Source organism: Theropithecus gelada, chromosome 4 (assembly GCF_003255815.1).
Source record: "Theropithecus gelada isolate Dixy chromosome 4, Tgel_1.0, whole genome shotgun sequence".
Lineage (NCBI taxonomy): Eukaryota > Metazoa > Chordata > Mammalia > Primates > Cercopithecidae > Theropithecus > Theropithecus gelada.
Genome location: NC_037671.1, coordinates 32027586 through 32055140, shown reverse-complemented (window position 1 = coordinate 32055140; position 27555 = coordinate 32027586). Strand labels below are relative to the sequence as shown.

Here is a 27555-nt window from a genome sequence, read left to right as displayed (position 1 = left end):
ATGGCTGCATAGTATTCCACGGGGTATGTATGCCACATTTTCTTTATCCAGTCTATCATTGATGGGCATTTGGGTTGGTTCCAAGTCTTTGCTATTGTAAACAGTGCTGCAATAAACATACGTGTACTTGTGTCTTTATAGCAGAATGATTTATAATCCTTTGGGTATATACCCAGTAATGGGAATGCTGGGTCAAATGGTATTGCTGGTTCTAGATCCTTGAGGAATTGCCACACTGTCTTCTACAATGGTCGAACTAATTTTCACCCCCCAAAACAGTGTAAAAGTGTTCCTATTTCTCCATATCCTCTCCAGTATCTGTAGTTTCCTAACTGTTTAACGATCGCCATTCTAACTGGCATGAGATGGTATCTCGTTGTGGTTTTGATTTGCATTTCTCTAATGACCAGTGATGATGAGCTTTTTTTCATGTTTGTTGGCCACATATATGTCTTCTTCTGAGAAGTGTCTGTTCATATCCTTCACCTACTTTTTGATGGGGTTTTTTTGTTGTTGTAAATTTGTTTAAGTTCCTTGTAGATTCTGGATGTTGGCCCTTTGTCAGATGGATAGATTGCAAAAATTTTCTCCCATTCTGTAGGTTACCTTTTCACTCTGTTGATAGTTTCTTTTGCTGTGCAGAAGCTCTTTACTTTAATTAGATTCCATTTGTCTATTTTGGCTTTTGTTGTCATTGCTTTTGGTGTTTTAGTCATGAAGTCTTTGCCCATCCTGATGGTATTGCCTAGGTTTTCCTCTAGGGTTTTTATGTTTTTAGGCCTTACATTTAAGCCTTTAATTCATTTTGAGTTAGTTTTTGTATAAGGTGTAAGGAAGGGGTCCAGTTTCAGTTTTTTGCATATGGGCAGCCAGTTTTTTCAATACCATTTATTAAACAGGGGATCCTTTCCCCATTGCTTGTTTTTTGTTAGGTTTGTCAAAGATCAAATGGTAGTAGATGTGTGGCATTATTTTTGAGGCCTCTGTTTTGTTCCATTGGTCTATATATCTGTTTTGGTACCAGTACCATGCTGTTTTGGCTACTGTACCCTTGCAGTATAGTTTGAAGTCAGGTAGTGTGATGCCTCCAGCTTTGTTCTTTTTGCTTAGGATTGTCCTGGCTATACAGGCTCTTTTTTCATTCCATATGAAATTTAAAGTAGGTTTTTCTAATTCTGTGAAGAAAGTCAATGGTAGCTTGATGGGGAGAGCATTGAATCTATAAATTACTTTGGGCAGTATGGCCCTTTTCACTATATTGATTCTTTCTATCCATAATCATGGAATGTTTGTCCATTTGTTTGTGTCCTCTGTTATTTCCTTGAGAAGTGGTTTGTAGTTGCGCTTGAGGAGAGGTCCTTCACATCCCTTGTAAGTTGTATTCCTAGGTATTTTATTCTCTTTGTAGCAATTGTGAATGGGAGTTCATTCATGATTTGGCTTTGTGGTTGTCTATTTTTGGAGTATAGAAAATGCCTGTGATTTTTGCACGTTGATTATGTATCCTGAGACCTTGCTGAAGTTGCTTATCAGCTTAAGGAGATTTTGGGCTGAGGTGATGGGGTTTTCTAAATATACAATCATATACAATCATGTCATCTGCAAACAGATACAATTTGACTTCCTCTCTTCCTAATTGAATATGCTTTATTTCTTTCTCTTGCCTGATTGCCCTGGCCAGAACTTCCAATACTATGTTTTTTTTTTTTTTTTTTTTTTTTTAATTTATTTATTATTATTATACTTTAAGTTGTAGGGTACATGTGCATAACGTGCAGGTTTGTTACATATGTATACTTGTGCCATGTTGGTCTGCTGCACCCATCAACTTGTCATTTACATCAGGTATAACTCCCAATGCAATCCCTCCCCCCTCCCCCCTCCCCATGATAGGCCCCGGTGTGTGATGTTCCCCTTCCTGAGTCCAAGTGATCTCATTGTTCAGTTCCCACCTATGAGTGAGAGCATGCGGTGTTTGGTTTTCTGTTCTTGTGATAGTTTGCTGAGAATGATGGTTTCCAGCTGCATCCATGTCCCTACAAAGGACACAAACTCATCCTTTTTTATGGCTGCATAGTATTCCATGGTGTATATGTGCCACATTTTCTTAATCCAATCTGTCACTGATGGACATTTGGGTTGATTCCAAGTCTTTGCTATTGTGAATAGTGCTGCAATAAACATACGTGTGCATGTGTCTTTATAGCAGCATAATTTATAATCCTTTGGGTATATCCCCAGTAATGGGATGGCTGGGTCATATGGTACATCTAGTTCTAGATCCTTGAGGAATCACCATACTGTTTTCCATAATGGTTGAACTAGTTTACAATCCCACCAACAGTGTAAAAGTGTTCCTATTTCTCCACATCCTCTCCAGCACCTGTTGTTTCCTGACTTTTTAATGATCGCCATTCTAACTGGTGTGAGATGGTATCTCATTGTGGTTTTGATTTGCATTTCTCTGATGGCCAGTGATGATGAGCATTTTTTCATATGTCTGTTGGCTGTATAGATGTCTTCTTTTGAGAAATGTCTGTCCATATCCTTTGCCTACTTTTTGATGGGGTTGTTTGTTTTTTTCTTGTAAATTTGTTTGAGTTCTTTGTAGGTTCTGGATATTAGCCCTTTGTCAGATGAGTAGATTGCAAAAATTGTCTCCCATTCTGTAGGTTGCCTGTTCACTCTGATGGTAGTTTCTTTTGCTGTGCAGAAGCTCTTTAGTTTAATTAGATCCCATTTGTCAATTTTAGCTTTTGCTGCCGTTGCTTTTGGTGTTTTAGACATGAAGTCTTTGCCCATGCCTATGTCCTGAATGGTACTACCTAGGTTTTCCTCTAGGATTTTTATGGTATTAGGTCTAACATTTAAGTCTCTAATCCATCTTGAATTAATTTTCGTATAAGGAGTAAGGAAAGGATCCAGTTTCAGCTTTCTACTTATGGCTAGCCAATTTTCCCAGCACCATTTATTAAATAGGGAATCCTTTCCCCATTTCTTGTTTTTCTCAGGTTTGTCAAAGATCAGATGGCTGTAGATGTGTGGTATTATTTCTGAGGACTCTGTTCTGTTCCATTGGTCTATATCTCTGTTTTGGTACCAGTACTGGCACAAGACAGGGATGCCCTCTCTCACCACTCCTATTCAACATAGTGTTGGAAGTTCTGGCTAGGGCAATTAGGCAAGAGAAAGAAATCAGGGGTATTCAGTTAGGAAAAGAAGAAGTCAAATTGTCCCTGTTTGCAGATGACATGATTGTATATTTAGAAAACCCCATTGTTTCAGCCCAAAATCTCCTTAAGCTGATAAGCAACTTCAGCAAAGTCTCAGGATACAAAATTAATGTGCAAAAATCACAAGCATTCTTATACACCAATAACAGACAAACACAGAGCCAAATCATGAATGAACTTCCATTCACAATTGCTTCAAAGAGAATCAAATACCTAGGAATCCAACTTACAAGGGATGTAAAGGACCTCTTCAAGGAGAACTACAAACCACTGCTCAGTGAAATAAAAGAGGACACAAACAAATGGAAGAACATACCATGCTCATGGATAGGAAGAATCAATATCGTGAAAATGGCCATACTGCCCAAGGTAATTTATAGATTCAATGCCATCCCCATCAAGCTACCAATGAGTTTCTTCACAGAATTGGAAAAAACTGCTTTAAAGTTCATATGGAACCAAAAAAGAGCCCGCATCTCCAAGACAATCCTAAGTCAAAAGAACAAAGCTGGAGGCATCACGCTACCTGACTTCAAACTATACTACAAGGCTACAGTAACCAAAACAGGATGGTAGTTTCTTTTGCTGTGCAGAAGCTCTTTAGTTTAATTAGATCCCATTTGTCAATTTTGGCTTTGATGGGTGCAGCACACCAACATGGCACAAGTATACATATGTAACAAATCTGCACGTTATGCACATGTACCCTACAACTTAAAGTATAATAATAATAAATAAATTTAAAAAAAAAAAGAAAAAAAAAAAAAAAGTAGGTTCAGGGCCAGGTTCGATGGTGGAATCAACCAGGAAGGTTATCTTCTTCTCGTATAAGATATATAAATATGGAAAAGACCTAAAGTTTTATTTCATTTTCTTGATACATATCAGTAATTATTTAATCTCGGTCCTGCAGATTTTGAAGCTAACTTTCATACTGTGCATGTTCTCGTCCAAAGATGCTTGATTTATTTTATATGCTTAATATGATTTTAAGTGTCCCTTTTATTCTTTTCAGATAATTGACTATATTTTGTTTGTGTCCTCTCCAAAGGTTTTTACAAAAGCATAAATCAGATTATTCAGAGCTATCTAAGTAATAGATATGTTCTGATTTGTCTATTACATCCACTCTAACATACCTGCATCTTTTTTATCTCCTCCAAGTGTCACAGATTTGCTCTGACTTTTCTTGTTCCTTGGAACTTGTTCTGGATGTTCTGAGTTCTGACTCATTCTAAGTTATTTCTGTTTATTGAAATATTTTCAATATGTTTATTTCTGTTGGCTTAATCTTTTATTTCATCCTTCAGTTTTTTGTAAAAGCTAGTTTGGGTTTTCCCAAAGATGGACGTTTTCATCCAAACTCGACTTCATTCCTATGGCAAGTCTTCATTCATGTGATATAATTTTAAAGTTATTTTGGCTTTATCCGTTTGGTACTGATGGACTTCAACATATCTTCTAGTGACTGAATCCTTATTTTAATGTCAGACACAAATCATTATGAACATTTAGATTCCTTTTCCTTCCATTTTTTTTCTAATAAGTCCAGTTTAAACTGAAAGAGTTAGATCTTTCAGGTTTTTAATTAACTAACTGCCTTTAAATTTGGAGTTCTCGATAAATTGTTCCCAAGACTAGACTCAATAAGAAAAAAATCTGTAACTCTTCCTATACTTTTAAAATCAGTTTAACCTAACCAAAATCTTCACATTTTTTTCTACCTAGAACAGAACTTCTTATGGAAAACACATTTATCCCTATTTGGATAAAGTCAGCTTTTAACTATTAAAAAAACTTCAGATATAACTGCACTTACCGCTGTCTCCCATGTTAAGCCAGAGAGATCTGCTGTGAGTCTCATGTCTCCTGGTAACAGACATGGCCTCACTCAGCTTTTCCAGAACTTGTATACAGTAAAACTTTAGAGCAGTAAGCAGGTACTCTGTAGCACCAGCTCTGCCTCAGGTTGCCAGGACCCCTCTATTCTACAACACACTGTAGAGAACACTGTGGAGTATTCTGCTCAGAACCTAAACCAATGCCTGGCAACCAAGAGAGACCAGCAGTGTGGGTGGCGATACGGGAAAATAGGCAGTGCTTCCCAAACGTTTTCATTTCATAGCACACGTAAGTTAGATGTACGAGGCTGACTTTCACCAGGAAAGATTGGCCACTGGGACTTTGTTCATCCAAGGCCACATCCAGCAATCCCAAAATCTGGGAGGATAGATGTATTTTTACACATGTGCTATTTGGGAATCACTGACAAAGACTGTCTGATGAAAATGATGTGACTCAAAAGCTAAAGACTTTATTCAATTGATGGGCATTGGGACCTCCTTACTGAAGCCAGATCCGTTTTTATAGGATAGAGGAAGTAGAGTACACATCCTTATTACCTTGTTTTGGCTAAGGCAACAGTTTTCTACTTTAAAATCTCAGTTGGGGGCTTATACCTGCTTTCATGCCCCTTTCATGTCAATAATCATCAGAACAGTATTTTTTGAGAATGATTTTTGCAAGCCTTGAGGTTTGTTAGTCAAGTTTCATTGGGTGGGGAGAGAGAGAAGAAGAAAGAAAGGAAAAGAGAGAGGAAGGGAGGAAGGAAAGAAGAAGGAAAAAAGAATAAAAGATTAAGAAAGAATAAGAAAAGAGGACAAAGGTAGAAAGCAATGGGGAAACTGGAAACTTCTGTCTTGTTTGTTTTCATTGTTTTACAGAGTTTACATGCCCTCCTTCATGGTAAATATTTTCTTAATGTAAACATTGTTTTAGACCCATAGGTTCTAATACTCCAAAAAAGTTAAACAAAGTCCTCCCTTTGGCAATCTGTCCCTTCTTGTGTTTGGTCAGATCTCAAGTGTAGAAGGAGGAGAATAAAGGGTCTCGTAATCAACGAGGGCAGACAGCAAGATCTAGTAGAGGGTAAGAAACAAAACATACTGCTTCAGGTCCAATGCCCTATGCTCCTTTATTTTCTTAAAGGCATAGGAAGGTCCAGTGCTGGAAAGAGACCCGGAGAGATATATAGATACTGCTACAATAACAGTAATGGAGAGAAACAAAGCAGTAGAGAGACAAAAAGAGACAGAGAAGCAGAGAAACAGATGAAGAGCATGTGGATAAAGGCAGAGATCCATGGAGAAACAGATTTGGACACATAGGGAGAGAATCTCAGAGAAAGCCAAGAGAGTCTCTCCTGCTTACACAGCTGCAGTGCTCCTCTGTTGCTCTTAAAGTCCAAATACAACACTTTGACCCACAAGACCACACCAACCTCTCCAGGCTCAGTTAATAATACTGTCCCCCCGATTGGCATCCTATTGTCAAAACAGTTTCTTACTGTCTCTAAGTCACCACTGCTTTCCACATATTTTCTTGCATACACTAAGAGATCAATAAATATATTTTCAATGAATGACATACTATCTTGAAGTTGATGAGAAGGCATCGAAGGATGACTACTTTCTTCTATCTGCCCCAGGCTACAATCTACATGGAATATGCATACTCTGACAGTACAAGCATAGAATCAAAACCCAGGTCTCTGATCCACAGAAAGTTCACTGCTGTCTACCCCTAAGTAGAATCCTGCTATCCTTACCCACATCTTTGTCAAAGAGGCCAGCCTCTTTCCCTGCCCACCACCTCTCCCCTCCCCTACCCAATGCAGCCACGTCCATGTTCATACAAAAGTTAAGTGCGTATGTAAGGGGTAAAGGTCAGTAGCCTGACTGAGAAGCCAGTATGTATCTGTTAAGAAATTAGAAATTAGTTTTCTGTCTGTTAATAAATTAGTATCTAAGTTAAGAAATCAGATCTCACCAACAGTGTAAAAGCTGTTTCCTATTTCTCCAAAGCCTTACTAGCATCTATTGTTTCTTGACTTTTTAATAATGGCCATTCTGACTGGTGTGAGATGTTATCTCACTGTGGTTTTGATTTGCATTTCTCTAATAATCAGTGATGTTCCTTGTAGATGCTTGATATTAGACCTTTGTCAGATGGATAGATTGCAAAAATTTTCTCCCTTTCTATAGGTTGTCTGAGTTCAACCATTGTGGAAGACAGTGTGGCAATTCCTCAAAGACCTAGAACCAGAAATACCATTTGACCCAACAATCCCATTACTGGGTTTACACCCAAAGGAATATAAATCATTCTATTATAAAGATACATGCACACATATGAACTTTGCAGCACTATTCACAATAGCAAAGGCATGGAATCAACCCCAATGCCCATCAATGATAGACTGGATAAAGAAAATGTGGTACATATATACCATGGAATACCGTGCAGCCATGAAAAGGAACAAGATTATGTCCTTTGTAGGGACATGGATGGAGCTGGAAGCCATCATTCTCAGCAAACTAACACATGAACAGAAGAGCAAACACTACATGTTCTCACTTATAAGTGGGAACTGAACAATGAAAACATGTGGACACAGGGAGGGGAACAATACACACTGGGACCTGCCAGGAGTAGGTAGGGAGAGCATCAGAATAAATAGCTAATGCTTGTGGGGCTTAATACCTACTGGTGGGTTAATAGGTGCAGCAAACCACCATGACACACATTTACCTATGTAACAATGTATCCTGGAACTTAAAATTAAATTAAATTTTTAAAAAAGAAATTAGAGGCTGGTCATGGTGGCTCATGCCTATAATCCCAGCACTTTGGGAGACCGAGGTGGGTAAATCACGAGGCCAGGAGTTCAAGACCAGCCTGGACAAGATAGTGAAATCCCGTCTCTACTAAAACTACAAAAATTAGCTGGATGCAGTGGCAGGCACCTGTAATCCCAGCTACTCAGGAGGCTGAGGCAGGAGAATTGCTTGAACCTAGACAGCAGAGGTTGCAGTGAGCTGAGATGGCACCACTGCACTCCAGCCTGACTGACAGTGAGACTCCATCTCAAAAAAAAAAAAAAAAAAAAATAGATCTCCAGAAACAACTCAGTTAGGTCACCTTAGGTTGCTCATGATCTCTTGGCCTACTACCAATTCTGTCAACTGCTCTTGACCTTAACTACAGACCCAACTCTGCTAATTGTTGGAGAGAAAAGCCTCCTATCTTCCCAGGATCATTCAAATTTTCTATAATTTAGATACAAATCCAACCCCCAGAGAGTTGGTTCATGAGATCCATAAAGAAATGCAAACTAATTTTTAAAAGAAAAATAAATAATCCATTGCTTATTATAATCTGTAATAGCTAAACTGAAATTAAAAGAGAATGCCAAAGCAGATCTTAATGCTAGACTAAGTTCAGATTTTGGTGAGTGTGAACTCAGACCACTAACCTCAAAACCACCCCAAACAGAAAAATTATGTTGGGAACAAGAGAAATTATCTCTACGATCTCTGATCCAAAAGGGTAGTTAACATGAGAGAAGGTATATTAGTCCATTCTCACACTGCTAATAAAGACGTACCTGAGACTGGATAGTTTATAAAGGAAAGAAGTTTAATTGACTCACAGTTCCATAGGGCTGGGGAGGCCTCAGGAAACTTACAATTATGGCAGAAAAGGAAGCAAACATGTCCTTCTTCAGGTGGCAGCAGAAGAGAGAAAAAGAGCAAAAGGGGAAAAACCCCTTACAAAACCATCAGATCTTGTGAGAACTCACTCACTATGATAAGAACAGCAGCATGGGGGGTAACCGCTCCTATGATTCAATTACCTCTCACTGGGTCCCTACCAAGACACGTGGGGATTATGGGAACTACAATTCAAGATTTGATTTAGGTGGGGACAAGACAAAACCATATCATTCTGTCCCTGGCCCCTTTCAAATCTCATGTCCTCACATTTCAAAACACAATTATGCCCTTCCAATGAGTCCCTCAAAGCTTTAATTAATTCCACCATTAACTCAAAGTCCAAGTCCAAAGTCTCATCTGAGACAAGGCAAATTCCTTCTGTTTATAAGCCTGTAAAATCAAAAGCAAGTTAGTTACTTCCTAGATACAATGGAAGTACAGCACTGGGTAAATACACCCATTCCAGATGGGAGAAATTGGCCAAAACAAAGGGGTTGCAGGCCCCATGCAAGTCCGAAATCCAGCAGGGCAGTCAATTCTCAAAACTCAAAAATGATCTCTTTTGACTCCACGTCTCAAATCTAGGTCAAGCTGATGTAAGAGGTGGGCTCCTATGGCCTTGGGCAACTCCATCCCTGTGGCTTTGCTCCCCTACTGGCTGCTTTCACAGGCTGGCATTGAGTGTCTGCAGCTTTTCCAGGCACACAGTGCAAGCTGTCGGTGGATCTACCATTCTGGAGTCTGGAAGATGGTGACCACAGCTCCACCAGGCAGTGCCCCAGTGGGTACTCTGTGGGGGGACTCCAACACCACATTTTTCTTCTGCACTGCCCTAGCAGAGATTCTCCATAAGGGCTCTTGCCAACCCAGCAAACTTCTTCCTGGACATCCAAGCATATCAATACATCCTCTGAAATCTAGGTGGAGGTTCTTAAAGCTCAATTCTTGTCTTCTGCACACCCACAGGACCAACACCACGTGGAAGCTGCCAATGCTTGGGGCTTGCACTCTCTGAAGCAATCTGTACCTTGGCCTCTTTTAGCCAAGGATGGGGCTGAAGCAGCTGAGACACAGGACACCATGCACCAAGGCTGTATAGAGCAGGGGGGTCCTGGACTTGGCCTAGGAAACCGTTTCTTCCTCCTAGGCCTCTGGGCCTGTGATGGAAGGGGCTGCTGTGAAGACCTCTGACATGCCCTGGAGACATTTTCCCCATTGTCTTGGTGATTAACATTTGGCTCCTCCTTACTTATGCAAATTTCTGCAGCCTGCTTGAATTTCTTCTCTGAAAATGGGTTTTTCTTTTCCATCACATTGTCACTCTGTCTGAGCAGGAGTGAACTGAGGGGGAAGCACTTGCTAGACCAGTGTTGTTAGCTGCAGTGTGAAGCAACACAGTGGCTGAACCTAATGTTACTTCCAAAGTTGAAAAAGTTTGGTTGTAAATGGAGAACAGAAATAATAGCTAAGAGCAAAGCAATAAACAAATGGGTTTTGTAATGAGGGAAATCTAACATTACATCAATACTGTGAAAGAGTCTAAGAGCAAGAGATGGTATTATTATAAGTTTCATGATGTTGATTATTTTATATGTTTTATCTACTATTATATAACTACCATCTAAAATGTAATAGGTATATAATAGGAAAGCCATAAATATCTATAAGATGAAAGAATAATTGGGTCTGATAAAAAGATAGCCATTTTGTTACAATAAGGCCTCAGAATGAAGAAGAATCATAAGTCTATTCCTGTAACTGGGGGCCCAGAATATCAAGGCTCAAATTGAGAAACTTGCACATACACTCTTACCTTGGTAACAGCACCAGAGAGCAGTAAATGTGGACTTTGGCATGGCAAATGCTTTGCATTGGATAGTGAAAGGCACATTACACGTCAACAGTGGTGATGCTGAGACAGAGAGACACAGCAATTAAAACCAAGACCTGCCAGATTACAGTATAGGGGTACATATACGTTGCTCAAGAAGTTTCTGTCTCAAAACTTTAGAAATCTTCTTGTGACTGAAAGCACTGGTGAAGCTTGTAGGAAAATAGAACAAAAAAAGAATGAAATAAAAAGGCATGAAATGTACTACTTGGTATTTTATTTTGCAAGTAATGTGTTTCTTGTGTCTTCTCCTCCTCTCCCATTCAATTGCATTGTGTCCTTTTCAAGACAATAGCTATTAAGTATATTAATTTCTATACCATACTGTGTCTAAATCCACAATATGAAGAATTTAAGGCCCAATGAATGATTGATAAAGGGAACTGAAATCTCAACCTGAACAGAATGCAGCTTTTTCTCTCCTACTTTTGGCTTAGGAGGTGTATCTCCAGCTTTTTGTGATGGGGTAACCTTGTTAGTTATTCTTAGAATCCCAGGTCCTCCTCCCCAATCTTATCAGTGCTCCCTTTACCTCCTTGTTCCTTAGAGTGTAGATGAGGGGATTAAGAGTTGGGGTTACCACAGTGTAGAAAAGAGTGAGAAATTTACCCCATTCATGAGCATAGTGATTTTTTGGTTGAAGGTAGACACCTGTGACAGTGCCATAAAAGAGAGAAACCACAAGAAGGTGAGAGGTGCAGGTGCCAAATGCTTTCTTCTGTCCCACAGTTGACTTAATCCTCAGCACGGCCTTAGCAATAGCACCGTAAGAGGAAAGGATAATGATCAAGGGCACCACCAGGAGGATAACACTGGCTGTAGACATCTGAATTTCATTGTAGGTAGTATCAGTACTGGAGAGCTGAATCAGAGCTGGGACTTCACAAACGACATCATCCACCATCCAATGGGAGCAGAAGGGTAACAGGAGGGTGGCAGGGGACTGGATCAGAGACTGGGCCAAGCCAGTCCCCCATGCCAGGATAGCCAGCTGCAGACAAAGTTTTGGGTGCATGATCATGGTATATTGCAGTGGATGACACACTGCTACGTAACGATCCACAGCCATGACAACAAGAAGGACACATTCCGTGGCCCCAAGCCACAAAAAAACATAGAGTTGAATGGCACAGCCAATGTAGCTGATGGTCTTTTCTGGGCCCCAGAAGTTAATCAACATCTGTGGAACACAGCTGCTGGTGAAACATAGGTCTACCAAGGAAAGGTTGGAAAGAAAGAAATACATAGGGATGTGGAGTTTTGGATCCTTCAAGGACACAAGAACTATGACCGTATTTCCTGCAAGAGTCAAAAAATAAAAAATAAAAATGACCCAAAAAAGTATCTTCTCCAAATGTGGCTTGTTAGAGAAGCCCAGAAGGATGAAATCACTGTGGCTGTCATTGCAAATTATAATCATAGCTACTGGGGCAAATACCTCTCTGGGGAATGTTTCAAAAGTAGTTGCTCAAAAGCCTGTGATGGTTCCAGTACAGACAGGAAGAAGGGTGGTATATGACTTGTTTGATTCCTCTCTACTCAAGGATAAGATTTTCACCAGCTGTATTTTGGGAAAAAATGCAAGATTTAGTGAAGTGCTTTAATCTTTGATATTCATCATTCACTCTCTCTCTTCCTCTTTTACATCTTCCTCATATTTTGTCTCTGATTAAAATTGTTCATTATAAATATTATATAAAATATATGTAAGCACCAGCTAGTAAAAAATCACTTTGCTAAATATTAGATGTGTTCCATCTGTGCTCTCAAAGAGTATACATTTACTACATTTATTACATAGTTCTATTCACTGCATATTAGCTTTATAACTCTTTCTCTATTTCTTTTGTTCTCTTAGTTCTCTGTGACCTTGTATCTTGATTTATTTCACTGTCTCCCATCTTTCCTCTCTTTCCTTCCCCTCTTCTCTCCCTGGATATTCTCCCTTTATCTTCTCTTTTTTCTCTCTCATTCTCCTTTTCTCCATTCCTCCTTTTCACTCTATCTCTTATTGATGAGCTTGAATTCTCCCTCAGTCACCTTTATGCTGTGTGATATTAGGAAAAGTGGTTAACATTTTTGTTCTTACCTTAGTTCTTTCCTTAGATTTTCTATTTAGAAAATAGGCAAAATTAAAAACCTACATATGCTTGTTGAAGAAATTAAATGTGAAAATGGGGGAAATACTGAAAAGTGTTCTTGGCACAAAGTAACTGTTCAATGTAAGTTAGCAATAATTATCATGATGATGACACTGTTCAATAGATTGTTTCAGAAACCAAAATTGATTACCAAAGTTTTGCAGAGAGCATGAGTAAAAATAACATTTAGAAAAAAGAAATATTATATTTCTACATGACCTTCTTTGATGAAGAATGATAAAGTATATTAAAGAAAACCAAAAGCTTGAAGTTAGATGAAAATATTTAAAATAATTAACAATAATAATCATGTCAAATAGACCACTCAAGCCATAATTCTAAGGAAAATTATGACATAGTCTGATATTTACTATTACATCATCATACATTGTGGTGAATTCTCAATCACACTTTAATGTAGTTGGAGCAATATGATGGTATATTATGCAATTACATATGTAAAATTTTTACATCAATATATGCTTTTGCTTTTACAAAGCTTGCTGGAGGTTATTTTCTGAATATCCTAGCCCTGTTGTCTCCTATCTTCCAACCATATTCTTACCCACCTATGATATGTCACATATAACTTTATCAATACACTAGAAGCAAATTCATTTGAAGTTCTCTCAATCAGTAGTTCTCATGCTTAAAGGGTTTTAATCTACAGGTAAACCCACAAGTAAAATGTCACAGGGCATTAAGATGCACTGACCCTCATGGCTTAAATTTCACCATAATTTTACTCACATTTGTCTTTACTATGCTGTGCATTCTAGAACATCTATACATTCTCCTTTTTGTCTGTTTTTTTTGTGTGTTATTGTTCCTTTATTTTCTTTAGAATTTTTCAAATTAATGATGAAATGTTACCACTTTAGTTGTGAATTTGAGCTTGATATTATATTAGATAGAAGAGTAGTTTGATGTTTTAAAGAATCTCAGTCTTGTAGATTTTTCCATGTCCAGAATCAACCTGCCTCTTATCCCATCCTTCGATTTTCATCCACTTCATAACCACTAACTACTGATTTTGTTTTTTTCCTATTCAGATTGCTTTTCCTTTCCCCATTTTCTTTCTTGTATATTATCACCTACAGGTCTCTACCTAGCTAGTTTTATATATGTATCCATCCGTATGTCTTATCTCTTCCAGTTCCTTTTAAATTACTAATCATTGAAGGAGATGCATTTTTTTTCCTGGATCAACTATTTATAAAAGGTCCTTGGTTAGGGGACAGAGTCAGACTAGATGGTTTTTACTATGCAAAATTCAAGAATACTCTTAATCTCTGCTTCTCTTGAGATTATCTTCTTCCCGCAAATACAATTTTTCCTGTGATTTTATTTTAGTTGGCCTCCTCTGCTTTGCAGAACACTATCTGGGGGAGTTCATGGTAAAAGCCAGCACACCTCCATTCCTATGGTTATAAATGTAAAATACAGCATTTCTATCTCACCTTCTAAAGTAGGTGCCTCTAGTACCAGTGTATCACGTCTCCTCAGCCCAGCTCTAATTTCAGCAGAGCTGCAAGGGACAGTTGTGTGTGAACTCAGATTCATTTCACATATACTGAGAGTGACCTACCTCAAGTATGCTGTATATGGCTTCCCTCAGCCCCAAGGCTTGTCTGACACCATGGGAGCCCATTTGGCTTGTAGACAAGTGCTGCCTAGAAGTACAAAACGCTTAATGACCCTAGGGGAAATCCTCCAACAATGAAGAATTTTAACTAGGAATAAATGGTCCAGAAGCTCTTCCTTCAGGCAAAAACATACTGTGTGCTTTTCAGAAGGTCTTTAGAGAACTGGACTCCCATTACACACAACCTGGCTAATGCATCCCTAAATTACCTTTCTTTCTTAAATGTTTAACTCTTTCTGTTTCTTCACTCGTTCTTCTTGTAATCACCTCCAAAATCACTTATTGGTACTTAATTCCTTATCTTAAGTTCTGCTTTCAGGGGGGACCTAAATTAAGAGAGTTGGTTCTGAAATGGACCAAGAAATGAGAGTTTTAGAAGAATATTCAGGAAATGAATTACTCATCAGTCAGATTGCAACAGGTCATCCATTATTGGGAGTAAATGGAATGCTAGCAACTCTTGGCATGCTTCAATATCACCACTACTCATAGTCTTACCTATTGTGGCCTGGGATGAGGTACAGGTAGAAGGAGGAGCATTGGCTTATATGGTCTTCTAGCCTTTGAAAGTTTTGGAGGTAAAAGTAATTAGATAATTGTCAAGTTGACTGGCTTTCGTTGATTGTTTTGGAAGTCTTGAAGAAAAAGAACAGCATAGTCAAGTAAGCCAACTATCAACCTAGGGCATTGGTGCACAACTGCTTGTTGAACATAGATTTCTGGGCCCCACGCTCAGAGTTTCTGATTCTGTAGGCCTGGGGCAAGGTCCAAGAATTTGAATTTCTAACAAGGTCCCAAGTGATGTTAATGATGATACAGGTTCAGAAACTATACTTTGAGGATCACTAACTTAATAAATGCTATGAAAAGAAAACTTTCATGACAGTATTTAAAGAGATTCACATTTCCTCAGCCTTAGAGAAGGCTATTGAAAATCAGGCCCAGGACATAATTGTAAGGGTCATAGAGTCACAAAGGAGACAAAATGCAAGGCTCAGTAGGCTTTTTAGGCTAAAACCAGGGCCCTGGTAGGGAAGGAGTCAGACACTGAGACCTTGATATCTGTACATTGTACTCCAAAAACAGAAACTTTCAGATTTCTCTGAACCTGCCAAAGTGGCAGAAGCAGTCTTCCCCTTGCTAGAGGAAAGAAGCTCCTGCTTTCCTGGAAACCGTGCATAGCATGTTTCTTTCAAGATGATAATCCATCTCAATATCTTTCACTGCCTTCATCCAACAACTCCTCCAAGAAAAAAAAATAGCTTATTCTAAAATTTCATTGACTGGAATAACATGCATTATCAGTAATCCCTCTTAGAGGGGTACTAGAATGTAAACCCAGATTTGGGAAAGTTTATAGTCATGGGAACTTTCTCCGATGACTTAGAAATTAAACTCCTGGAAAGAAATGCTGGATCCGGTTATAGTATACTGCAGCAATGTCTTGCTGAAACTTTAACACAATGATATCCACAGTAAACAAAATAGAGTGGCTGTAATTTCCTTAACAGGCTATTGAGGTAAGTATCAGAAGGATCAGAGTTAGTAACTCTAGAGTGCATTTATTAGGTACAAGGAGAGGACCTATCACCTAACTACACTTCACATGATATCCCAGAGGACATTCCCTTTATAAAAAGAATGGGAAATACACTAGTTAGAGAGGCAAAGTATATTTCAGGGGCTTAATGCCCTCTGTAGACCACGGTTGACAATAGAAGATGCTTTCATGGAGCTGAGTTCCCTACTTTCAATATGAATGATACAATTTCATATAAACAGAGTCCAGATGGCAGCTTTCAACTTCCAGAAGCTATCTAGACATAATGAACTGGCTTGAATCAACAACTGGAGGCTAGACAGATATACAGACAGCTAGAAAGTTGCTTGAGTTGTGTCCCTGGGAAAAAAAAAAGTGAAAGTTGGTGAAATGGAAGCTACAATGAAAAAATAATGATCTCTCACTCAGTTTTTTATCAAAACCAGGTCTCATACCTAGAGACTCTCAATTAAAGAGAACGGCAAGTCCCTTAACTTTGGAATGCCACTGCAAATAAATACAATAAATATTGTACCAAATATTTATTCAAAGTGATCTGTGACCATTTACAGAGTAATTGCACAAGAAGAAAGATAAATATTGAGACTAAAAACTTTGGGAGTGTTGAATATAGGGTCCTAGTTGACACAAATGTTGGAGCACATGCCATCATGACCTCTAGTTAGGGTGGGGACTTAGGAGAAGAGACAAATAATGTTCTGGCCTAAGTTCAACGAATAGTTAGTTCAGTGAGTCTGTAGACCTACCCTACGATGGTTTCCCTAGTCCCTGGATGTATCATGCAAATAGTTACACTTAAAAGCTGGAGCGAAAAACTCTCACTGAAGTTCTGATAGAATAAGAACCAAGGGAAAACCCATACAATTACTCTTCAAAAGCCAAGATCAGAAGCAATACTCCTAGAAAAAAATGCATAAATTAGTTCGACTTTTGAAATGTAAAGGATGAAGAATAAAAGGTGACAGCTCCCATCTCCAAAAATCAGAGGTACTATGGCAGGTGAAAGTCCATTGAACACATAGGCCCAGAGCAAAAGAGGGATTTGGAACAAGTACAGGCTAGGCTGAGTGCTGCTGTGTTGCTTGGGTCATACATAAAGTGTGTATCTAGTGGTGCTAGAGGTATTCGTAAGGTAAAGACTTCACATACTGTCTCTGACAAGACAAAATAAGAACCACAGTGCAGATACTTGAGTTCTGGACTGGAGGAATGCCTTGTGCAAGAGAAAATTACTTGCACTGAAAAAGCAGCATGTCATCCAGCTTTTTCAGTGCAGTGCAATTCTGACATAGGGGAGACATTAAGTGATTACACAAAATGAGCTTGATATTTTCAGATCCACCAACTCATCTGGTCAGATTAATGCAGCAAAAATCAATCATGTAATTGGAAACTAAACATTTGGGATCAGGCAAAAGCATGTCCAGAAGACATAATTCAAAGACATAAACAAGTGATCCAGTCACCCATCACCTATGGCTGCTGCATCAGTGCTACTCTCTCAATTCACACCTATGGCCTCATGAGGTTTTTCAATTGACCAAGTGCCAGGGAAAAATCAAAACCTCAGAATTCTCACAAATGGTCTATAGGACCACAAGTGCTGTAGGTTGTTATAAGCCATAAGCAAACGGATGCTTCATTAGAGTCCAACTTGGGATTCACTCTAAAGGGCAGTAGTGAAGGGAAATTCTTTTAGTGGGCATAATTCTACACAGCACACTTGATTGTCTACTTTGAATAGAAAGAGGAATGACCTGAGGTATGGTTATACATGGGCTTCTGGGCGGAGGTATAGGGCTTGACTTGTTGGTTAGAGGCCTTGACCAAGCTCACAATATCAGAGACAAAAAGGTTTGGTGTAGATACATGTGAATGGTTCTGTGGGAGCGGGAATGAAGCATGTGGACTTTTTTGATGCATGGTAATGACCACCAGAGAGTGTTTGCCAGAGAAGTGGCACTTCCTAAACAAGTGGATGCCACCCAGTTTTTCAACCAATTCATGTTTTATTCAATGGACTCTTAATGCAGTTGCTGTGGTGGAAAGATGAAGGCTAAGCATAGGCCCAGCAGCATGGACTGTCTTGTACCAGGGCCAGTGAGACTGACACTGCTGAATCCATAACCATTCTGATGCCTAGAAAAGCAGAGTTCAATGCTGAGCTCTTGCTACCATACGAGCCACAGAGGAAACCAGTCAATATCTGGGCAAGCTGATTACATCTAACCCTTTGACCCTGCAGCATGCAGCCATTTCTCCTTAAAGTATTATACTTTTTATAGATATGTATTTGTCTTGCTTGCCTACAGTGCTCTGCTTAGACTACCATGCCTGATTTACCGATATTTGATCCTGCTTAAAATTCCCTCAAACTAGGAATATATTTTATATTGATAGAAGCATGATTCTAGACGTGTAACCATTTGAACTACTGATCCTGAAATATATATATATAAAATGGAGTTTCCCAGGAAGCAGACTCAGGGATGGAGATTAGCATTCAGAAGGTTTATTAGGGAACGTTTTTTGGATCAACATCTTTCAAAAGAAAGGGTGGGAAACATGATTGAGGAAAGGAAGTAATGCAAACTACCTACTTTGGAAGTTTGTAATGCAAACTACCAAAGTTTCACTGAACCCTGTAGGAAGTTCTCACTATGAGATGACAATTCATTGATGTTCTGAGCTGAGGCCAAAGGCAAGCCTTAAATCTCCTTATTGATCAGGATTGAAGGCAGATTACATGGAAAAGGGCCATACATTTAGATGAAGCAACTCTGTTTAGCTGAGGCAACCCAGAAAGAAGGATTTCAGCTGAGCCCTATCTACCTGTAGCACATCTAGCAGCTGAAGTAATAATGCCTTCATTCTGAAAGTGGTATCTGAGTAGTGCATTGTAACTTCCAACACTGTCTATTCCTTTAATTTCTCAGATCTACTCCTTTGTATAAGATCTGGTGTGGGGTGGGAGGACGGGGAGGGATAACATTAGGAGACATACCTAATGTAAATGACGAGTTAATGAGTGCAGCACACCAACATGGCACATATACACATATGTAACAAACCTGCATGTTGTGCACATGTACCTTAGCATTTAAAGTATTAATTCATTAATTAAAAAAAGATCTGGGAAAAGCTCTTACAGGGCTATAGTGGGCCTCTGTATCTGCAGGAAACTTAGAAGAGGACCACCACTGCGGCTGGTCTTAAGTCTTACAAATTATAGTCACCATCTCCTTCTTACTATTCATTCTATGTTGTTCTCACCCTTATCTGGCACCTTTCCTGATCTCAGTGGTTTACCTGGTGTCATGATCCAGAGGTGTCTGAGCCCCTGATCACAATGGCTCTTTTCAGTTACTCTCATTGCCCTTGGTCATTTACCATCATAATTAAACAAAATATACACTTCCTAGTGTACCTTTTGTACCCCTAGTGGGAACATTTCCCTTTAGAGAGTTAGAACCTCTAAACTCACAGAGCTTATAATTGTGGAGACAAAAAACACAAATTTCTCAAATGAGTTACTGGTAGGGATTCTAAGAAGGGCTGCACCTGCTTTCACCTTTTGGTTTCTAAACCATGCATTTTTCCTCGTGAGGACACAGCACCATAGAAAGATAATTGATTTAAAGTACTGGGTCTTGAAGGATGACATTGCATCTGAGCTGGTATTTCAGGTGCAGCTTCAACAGATCCCTCCATGACTCTAATAGATCACTTATGGTAGCGCAATATGTGATGTGGCCAATGGATTCCATGGTCATGAGTCCACTCCTACACTTTCTTTGCCATTAAGTCAGTCCTTTTTTCTGACACAATGGTATGTGGGATCTCCTGCTGCTGCATCAAATATCCTATAAGCCTTTAGACAGTCATGCTGGCTGAGGACTTATGTTCAGGAATGAAAACCCATGCCTGGAGTATGTGTATCTATCCCTACTAAAAAAACATTGCTACATTCAAAATAGAAAAAGTCTAGTGTCATCAACTTGACATTAACTAACTGGTTGACCTTTTGATGGGAAACTATTTTATCCAGTCATTGCATGGGACACTTGTTGATGAAAGACTGGATGTTTGACAGTGGCTATAATGAATGCTGTTAAACCCATGCATTGCTTCTATCCCTACTATTATGGCGACTTCATTCATAAGCTCATTGCACCAGCATTGCAGGTAGGAGAATGAGGGCAAACGACAGAAGCTCTTGACAATAACAGCTCGCCAAGTCACATTTTCTACCTAGTTGCTTAACTCATTTTCTATGGTGGATTCCATCTTGTGGTTTTGAGCATGTAATACAAATAATGTAACACTTCATTCTTACATGTTTATGCATGTGCCTCTGTTCCAGACTTCTTTCTTCCAAGTCTGTCTTTTTCTTTCCAGCCACCTGAAAAGCCTCCTAAGTCATTTATCATTACCTATGAGTTATACATATTCTAACTTCAAACTACTTCTCTTTCCACACAAAGTGAATGACTGCGTACCATCTGAAACTCTGTCCATTGGGAGGCGTTTTCCTCACTACTATTTTTCAAGATCACCATAAGCGAGGCTATAATTCTTCTTCATCTTTTTTGACTTGAACTCACATATCAAGATGACCCATTAATGAACCAAGCTTGACATTTTTCTCCTCCATTAGACAGTTGGAAGTGTTCTCTCATGCAGGCATAAGTGTGATCTGAAGAAGAGATATTGATGCAAAAGTGGTGAATAGCATGAAGGCCTGGGCTGCTTGCTCATACTATTTTCCTCTGCCCTCTAGTCATGCTGGTGGTCAATCCTGGATGTACTAATGCTATGTTACAGTGATTGCTCTGTATCCACTCGACCTAATGACTTGACAGTTCAGACAGTCCCCAGCTCCTATGGGTAGTTTTGCCTGCATGGTTATTTGATGTTCCATGGTCAGATGTTATTTCTGTACCCAGAATTCGGTAAAACACCAGGGCTTTATTCTCAAAATGCATACCAACCCTGTGCTGTAGATAGTAGAGTTTTATCAAAACCCTAGGAATTTTGTTATGATCTTCCCATAAACTTGCCATAAATTCCACCTCATTTATGGTGAAATTTAGACTTGCTATAGAGGCCATTCTTACCCTGAAGGCCATTCAAATATAGGAACTAGTAGATGAATTAGAACAGTACTCTATAGTGTCAAATACGCTTACTACAAAGTACTATGAGGTCTGCCAGGCACTTTGCTTCTTTTTTATGATAGGAAATGCATAATGCAAAAAATATATCCTTTACTTTAGATAGAATGTCTCATAATGCCCCAGATCTATAAACACAACATTTTTATGCTTCAGGTCCCTGAATCTTTATGAAGTACAACATTCACTCTCTGGATCACATGTGTCTTATCAAGGCCTTCAATGTATTAACTACTTCTTTTTCATATTGTCTGATTAGCATGATGTCTTAGATATGGTTGACCAGTGTGATGGCCTACAGAATGTACAGCTAGTCCAGTTCTCTTCAGTATTTTATGATGGAAGATGAAAAACCTAGCATAGCCCTGAGACATGGTATAGTATTGTCAGCTCCAAGTGAGTGCAAACTCCCTGATCATGTTTCCTAATAAGGATGAAAAAGAAAAACATTTACCAGATCAATGAATGCATACTATGTACTCAGTAACATGCTAATATACTCTATCAAGGATAACATATCTCTTCCAGCAGATTCAACTACGGCTACTACTTGTTTCAATTTGTGGTAATTTGCTATTGTCATCCCAATATCTGTCTGATTTATTTCAGGGGTCTGACTGGTAATGCAAATGAAGATATGACAGGAAGTACCACTACTGCACACTTTAGGATTTTAAGGGGAATAGGGAAAATAAAAGCAACTTTACAACCCTGAGGATAATTTAGGATTCAATATTAAAAATGAAAAGATATAAGGAAAATCAAAAGAGGAGGCATATATATATATATATATATACACACACACACACACACACATATATATAGTTATTCAGTGATGTTTGTGAGATTTATGCTTTTATAAGTTGTCCAAAATTACTTTTCTATTATAATTCAAGTCCAAACAATTCTATTCCTTTTAAAAGCAATTCAAAATATGTATTTGTTATATACTAATGCTTTTTAAAAATTTTTTTCTTGAAACAGGGTCTTACTCTCTTGCCCAGGCTGGAGTGCACTGGCACAATCTTGGCTCCCTGTGACCTCCACCTCCCAGGCTCAAGCAATCCTCCCACCTCAGTCTTCAGAGTAGCTGACACTATAGGCATGCACCACCATGTCTGGCTAATTTTTTTTGCATTTTTAGTAGAGACAGGGTCTCACCATGTCACCCAGGCTGGTCTCAAATTCCTGAATTAAAGCAATCCTTCCACTTCAGCCTCCCGAAGTGCTAGGATTACAGCGTGAGCCACTACACCCAGCCTACACTAACACTTTTAATTCACTGACTTCATTTCTGATAAACAGTCTAAAGAAGATCACATATGAAAAGCACTTTATTCTGAATGATCTATAATATAAGGTGACAAATTCAGAAAATATAGATATTTAGTTGTAGAAGATTGGGAAAGTACATATATGTGTGTATATAATGTATATATGAATTATTGATTTAAAAAGGAATGTTATATGCTTCAAAAACTGCATATAAAGAAAATTTTATAAATTAGAAAATGATTATGTTTTACATATGTCAGTTTACAATTTGTAAAAATACATGATACGGCCAGGCGTGGTGGCTCACGCCTGTAATCCCAGCACTTTGGGAGGCCAAGGCGGGCAGATCACCTGAGGTCGGGAGTTCAAGACCAGCCTGAGCAAGATGGAGAAACCCCGTCTCTACTAAAACTACAAAATTAGCCAGGCATGGTGGCAGGTGCCTGTAATCCCAGCTACTCAGGAAGCTGAGGCAGGAGAATCGCTTGAACATGGGAGGCGGAGGTTGCAGTGAGCCAAGATTGCACCATTACACCCCAGCCTGTGGGACAAGAGCAAGACTCCGCCTCAAAAAAAAAAAAAAATACACACAAAAAAACTAAGGGAAAACAAATACATTAAAATACGAGCATGTGGCCAGGTACCATGGCTCATACCTGTAATCCCAGCACTTTGAGAGGCCAAGGCAGGTGGATGGCCTGAACCCAAGAGTTGGAGACCAGCCTGGGCAATGTGGTAAAATCTCGTCTCCACAAAAGATTCAAAAATTAGCTGGGTGTGGTGGCGTGCAGCTGTGGTCCCAGCTACTCAGGCAGCTGAGGCGGGAGGATCACCTCAGCCCAGGAAGTCGAGTCTGCAGTGACCTGTGATCACACCACTGCACTCCGACCTGGGCCATGGGAGTGAGATCCTGTCTCAAAACAAAACAAAACAAACAAAAAATAGCATGTGTGTGTGTGTTTTTTTTTTGAGACTATATCCAGGTTGATACTAGATATTTAATTTAATTATAATTTTCTTTATTTCACTGAAAATACTTGGCGAGCACTTATTAAGCTATAAATTGCATAAATCTTCTTATTTTCAAAGACTATTCCAGTTGCAATCTCATATTATTTCTACTTGTTCTGCTCCAGTGAATTAATGCTAACCTTAAACTTCAGTATGTTAATTTATGTTAAATGACATCATATGATGTAAATAATATTTTAACCGCAGATCTCTGGGAGATTTAGTCCAAGCATATTCATCACAAAAAAAAATCAATCAACAATAGAAATACCATTTTCCTATATACGCCATCAAAGCACTCCCTATTTGACCCTGAGACCAATTTACGTTAAATCCTACAAAACAAAATCCAAACTCCTAAGCATGATTTACAAAATTCTGCCCAACTGCACTGCCTAGTCCCTGCCTAACCATGAACATTCTCACAATATGCTGCTAAATGAAAAAGCAGGCTATATGTACATCTTATGCTAAATGAATAAGCCAGAACTAAAAGGGTAAAAATTGTATGTTTCCAATAATATGAAATATCTGGAACATGCAAATTCATGGAGACATAAGGTAGGTTGAAAGTTACTAGGGTATGGGGGAGGGGAATGGAGAGTTATCACTAAGGGTTACAGCGTTTCTGTTTGGGGTGATGAAAAAGTTTAGAAAATAGTGGCAAGATTTACACAATAGTATGAATATAATTAACACCATTAAATTGTACAGTTAAAAATAGTTAAAGTGGCAAATTTTATGTTATATATTACTACAATGTTATAAATTAGTAATGAAATATACCAAAAATCATTGACTTGTAACTTTAAATGTTTGAACTGTATTGTAAATAAATTATATCTCAATACAGCTATAAAATTTAAAAATGAAAAATAAATTTGCGGCTATATGTTTATTTAGCCTTGCGCTCTTCAAATTAATACACTCCAAACCTATTTTTCATAGTTCATGTTTTATAATTCTAATCTTCACCCTAGCTTTAGAATTTGTGAACTACGTATGTGTCAGTATCATGCCACCAGTGCAACTGGGAATAGAGTTCACTTATTGCCTCTTGGGACATAATGACCAATTAAACTTGAGAAACTCGGAATCCCTAAGGTTAAAATAAAGGACACAGAATTGTGAGAATAGTAGGCCTTTAATAAATACTGGCTGACTCTATTAAAAGTCACAACCTTCTCTCTGTGACAGTGCAAATGTTGCTAATGTCTATAAAATCAGCCTCTTACTGTGGAAATCCGTTAGGAATCTAGCGAGGACAGCCCATGTCAGTCAAAAATGTCCCAGTGACTGAAGACATTATCTTTAACACACTTTTACCTCATCTTAAGATTTTTACTTATATATTCTTAAGGCAGTGCAAGATACATTATAATTTTATTCTCAATCTGTGGGCAAAAGGTAGTTAAGTCAGAATGGCAAAAGAGTTGAAAGCTCAAAGCATCATTGCATGTATCAGTCTTTGGACCAGACTTCCTTGAAACACAGCACAAAGAAAGGCATGGATATCTCTTGGACACTTAGAATAAAGGCAAGTGGTGTCTACCACAGAGAATTATGTTACCATGGTTGGGAAGGGTCTCTCAAGATCATCTCACCTGCATCATTACCTCTGGGTTGCATCATGTTAAATAATCAGAATGTCCAATTTGTTTCCAGGGAACCTTGAAATACATATCAAGTATTTTTAGTGATTCCAAAAATCCTTCTTATTCTTTGAAACTTTTGAATGAACATTTGCTTATTATATTTCCACACATTAAAAAGTCAGTGGGATTTTTTTAACTAGAAAAAGATTCAGTGGTATTTGAGGTTTCTTTTGATACATGCAGAATGCATAAATAGGAAAAGGTTTAAGATAACAGTGGAATCACCATTCTCTTGTCAAGGGATAAGTCTATTTACTGATAATGCAAAAAAAATGAATTGATAAATGAACTGGCACCAGAGCCACATAAAAGGTGAAGAGGAGTAGAGGCTGTGAAAATAATACAATAAGAAGGAATAGCTGCTGAGTCGATTACTGTTATTGCCTATGCCCTTCATATAACCAAATATCTCCTACTACTGACTTGACTTTCACTTATGAGAAAGCTATGTTCTCTGCACTATGCTAGAAACAAAGAAAAAGTGACATATACATTTAATCATTTCATATCATAATATAAAATTACAATAAACACTGGGACCACCAATAATAAATTATATCTCTGCTTTCTCATATACATGACAAGCTGAAATAATGGCTCAATATTATGAGTAATGATTATCACTAATGATTAATGCTAATCACACTATTAATGATAACTGGCTTACATTCATTAGATCCTTCCTATGTTTCAGGCACTGTCCAAAATCCAGATGTGTATGCACTGGCTCATTGAAGCCTCACAATAATTCTCTTTTTAATAAAACAGGTTTTAAAAACAATATGGTACTGGTACCAAAACAAATATACAGACCAATGGAACAGAACAGAGGCCTCAGAAATAACACCACACATCTACAAACATCTGATCTTCAATGACCCTGAAAAAACAGGCAATGTGGAAAGGATTCCCTATTTAATAAATGGTGTTGGGAAAACTGGCTAGCCATAGGCAGAAAACAGAAACTGGACCCCTTCCTTACATCTTATACAAAAATTAACTCAATATGGATTAAAGACTTAAATGTAAAACCTAAAACCTAAAAGCCCTAGAAGAAAATCTAGGTAATAGCATTCAGGACATAGGCATGGACAAAGACTTCATGACTAAAACACCAAAAGCAATGGCAACAAAAGCCAAAATTGGCAAATGGGATCTAATTAAACTAAAGAGCTTCTGTACAGCAAAAGAAACTATCATCAGAGTGAACAGGCAACCTACAGAATGGGAAAAAAATTGGTGCAATCAATTCACCTGAAAAAGGGCTAACTAATATCCAGAATCTACAAAGAATTTAAACAAATTTAGAAGAAAAAAACAAACAACCACATCAAAAAGTGGGTGAAGGATACGAACAGACATTCCTCAAAAGAAGACATTTATGCAGCCAACAGACATATGAAAAAAGCTCATCATCCCTGGTCATTAGAGAAATGCAAATCAAAACCACAATGAGATACCGTCGCACGCCAGTTAGAATGGTGACCATTAAAAAGACAGGAAACTATAGATGCTGGAGAGGATGTGGAGAAATAGGAACACTTTTACACTGTTGATGGGAGTGTAAATTAATTCAACCATTGTGGAAAACAGGATGGTGATTCCTCAAGGATCTAGAACCAGAAAAATCATTTGACCCAGCAATCCCATTACTGGGTTTATACCCAAAGGATTATAAATCATTCTACTGTAAAGACACATGCACACGCATGTTTACTGTGGCACTGTTCACAATAGCAAAGACTTGTAACCAACCCAAATACCCATCAATGGTAGCCTGGATAAAGAAAATGTGGCACATATACACCATGGAATACTATACAGCCATAAAAAAGAATGAGTTCATGTCCTTTTCAGGGATTTGGATGAAGCTGGAAGCCATCATTCTCAGCAAACTCACACAAGAAGAGAAAACCAAACACCACATGTTCTCACTCATATGTGGGAACTGAACAAGAAGAACACATGGACACAGGAAGGAGAACATTACACACTTGGGCCTGTCAGGGGTTAGGTGGCTAGGGGAGGGTTAACATTAGGAGAAATACCTAATGTAGATGGCTGGTTGATGGGTGCAGCAAACCACCATGGCGCATGTATACCTATGTAACAAACCTGCACGTTCTGCACATGTATCCCAGAACTTAAAGTATAATAAATAAATAAATAAATAAATAAATAAATAAATAAATAAAAGAAAATTATAGAAAGCTGAGAGGGAGAGATAATTTGATAGATGATATAATCACATTTCAAAAGAATCTCCTGTCAGGCTGAAATGCTAGACCCAAATACATTTTACACACACACACACACACACACACACACACTCCTCCAACATGTACTTCTCAAAAAGTCACTTCACTAGTACATAATTCTGTGCTATTTTTCTTTTTTTTTTTTTTTTTTTTTTT

At 38.4% G+C, this 27555-nt stretch overlaps 2 protein-coding genes across 2 annotated transcripts in view; both read right to left on the bottom strand.

Annotated features, from left to right (window-relative positions):
- The window catches only part of LOC112622550, a 39626-nt gene extending 34501 nt beyond the window's left edge, over nucleotides 1-5125 (bottom strand). The window contains exon 1 of the mRNA XM_025382321.1: nucleotides 5053-5125. Coding sequence (XP_025238106.1) covers nucleotides 5053-5116 — 64 coding nt within the window. The 5' untranslated portion in view covers nucleotides 5117-5125. The remainder of the gene's footprint in view (nucleotides 1-5052) is intronic.
- A 6029-nt stretch (nucleotides 5126-11154) lies between these two features.
- Nucleotides 11155-12099, bottom strand: LOC112622549 (olfactory receptor 2H2-like). Its single transcript, XM_025382320.1, has one exon. It carries the CDS (start codon nucleotides 12097-12099, stop codon nucleotides 11155-11157), a length of 945 nt encoding a protein of 314 aa, XP_025238105.1.
- Between the last annotated feature and the right edge of the window lie 15456 nt (nucleotides 12100-27555).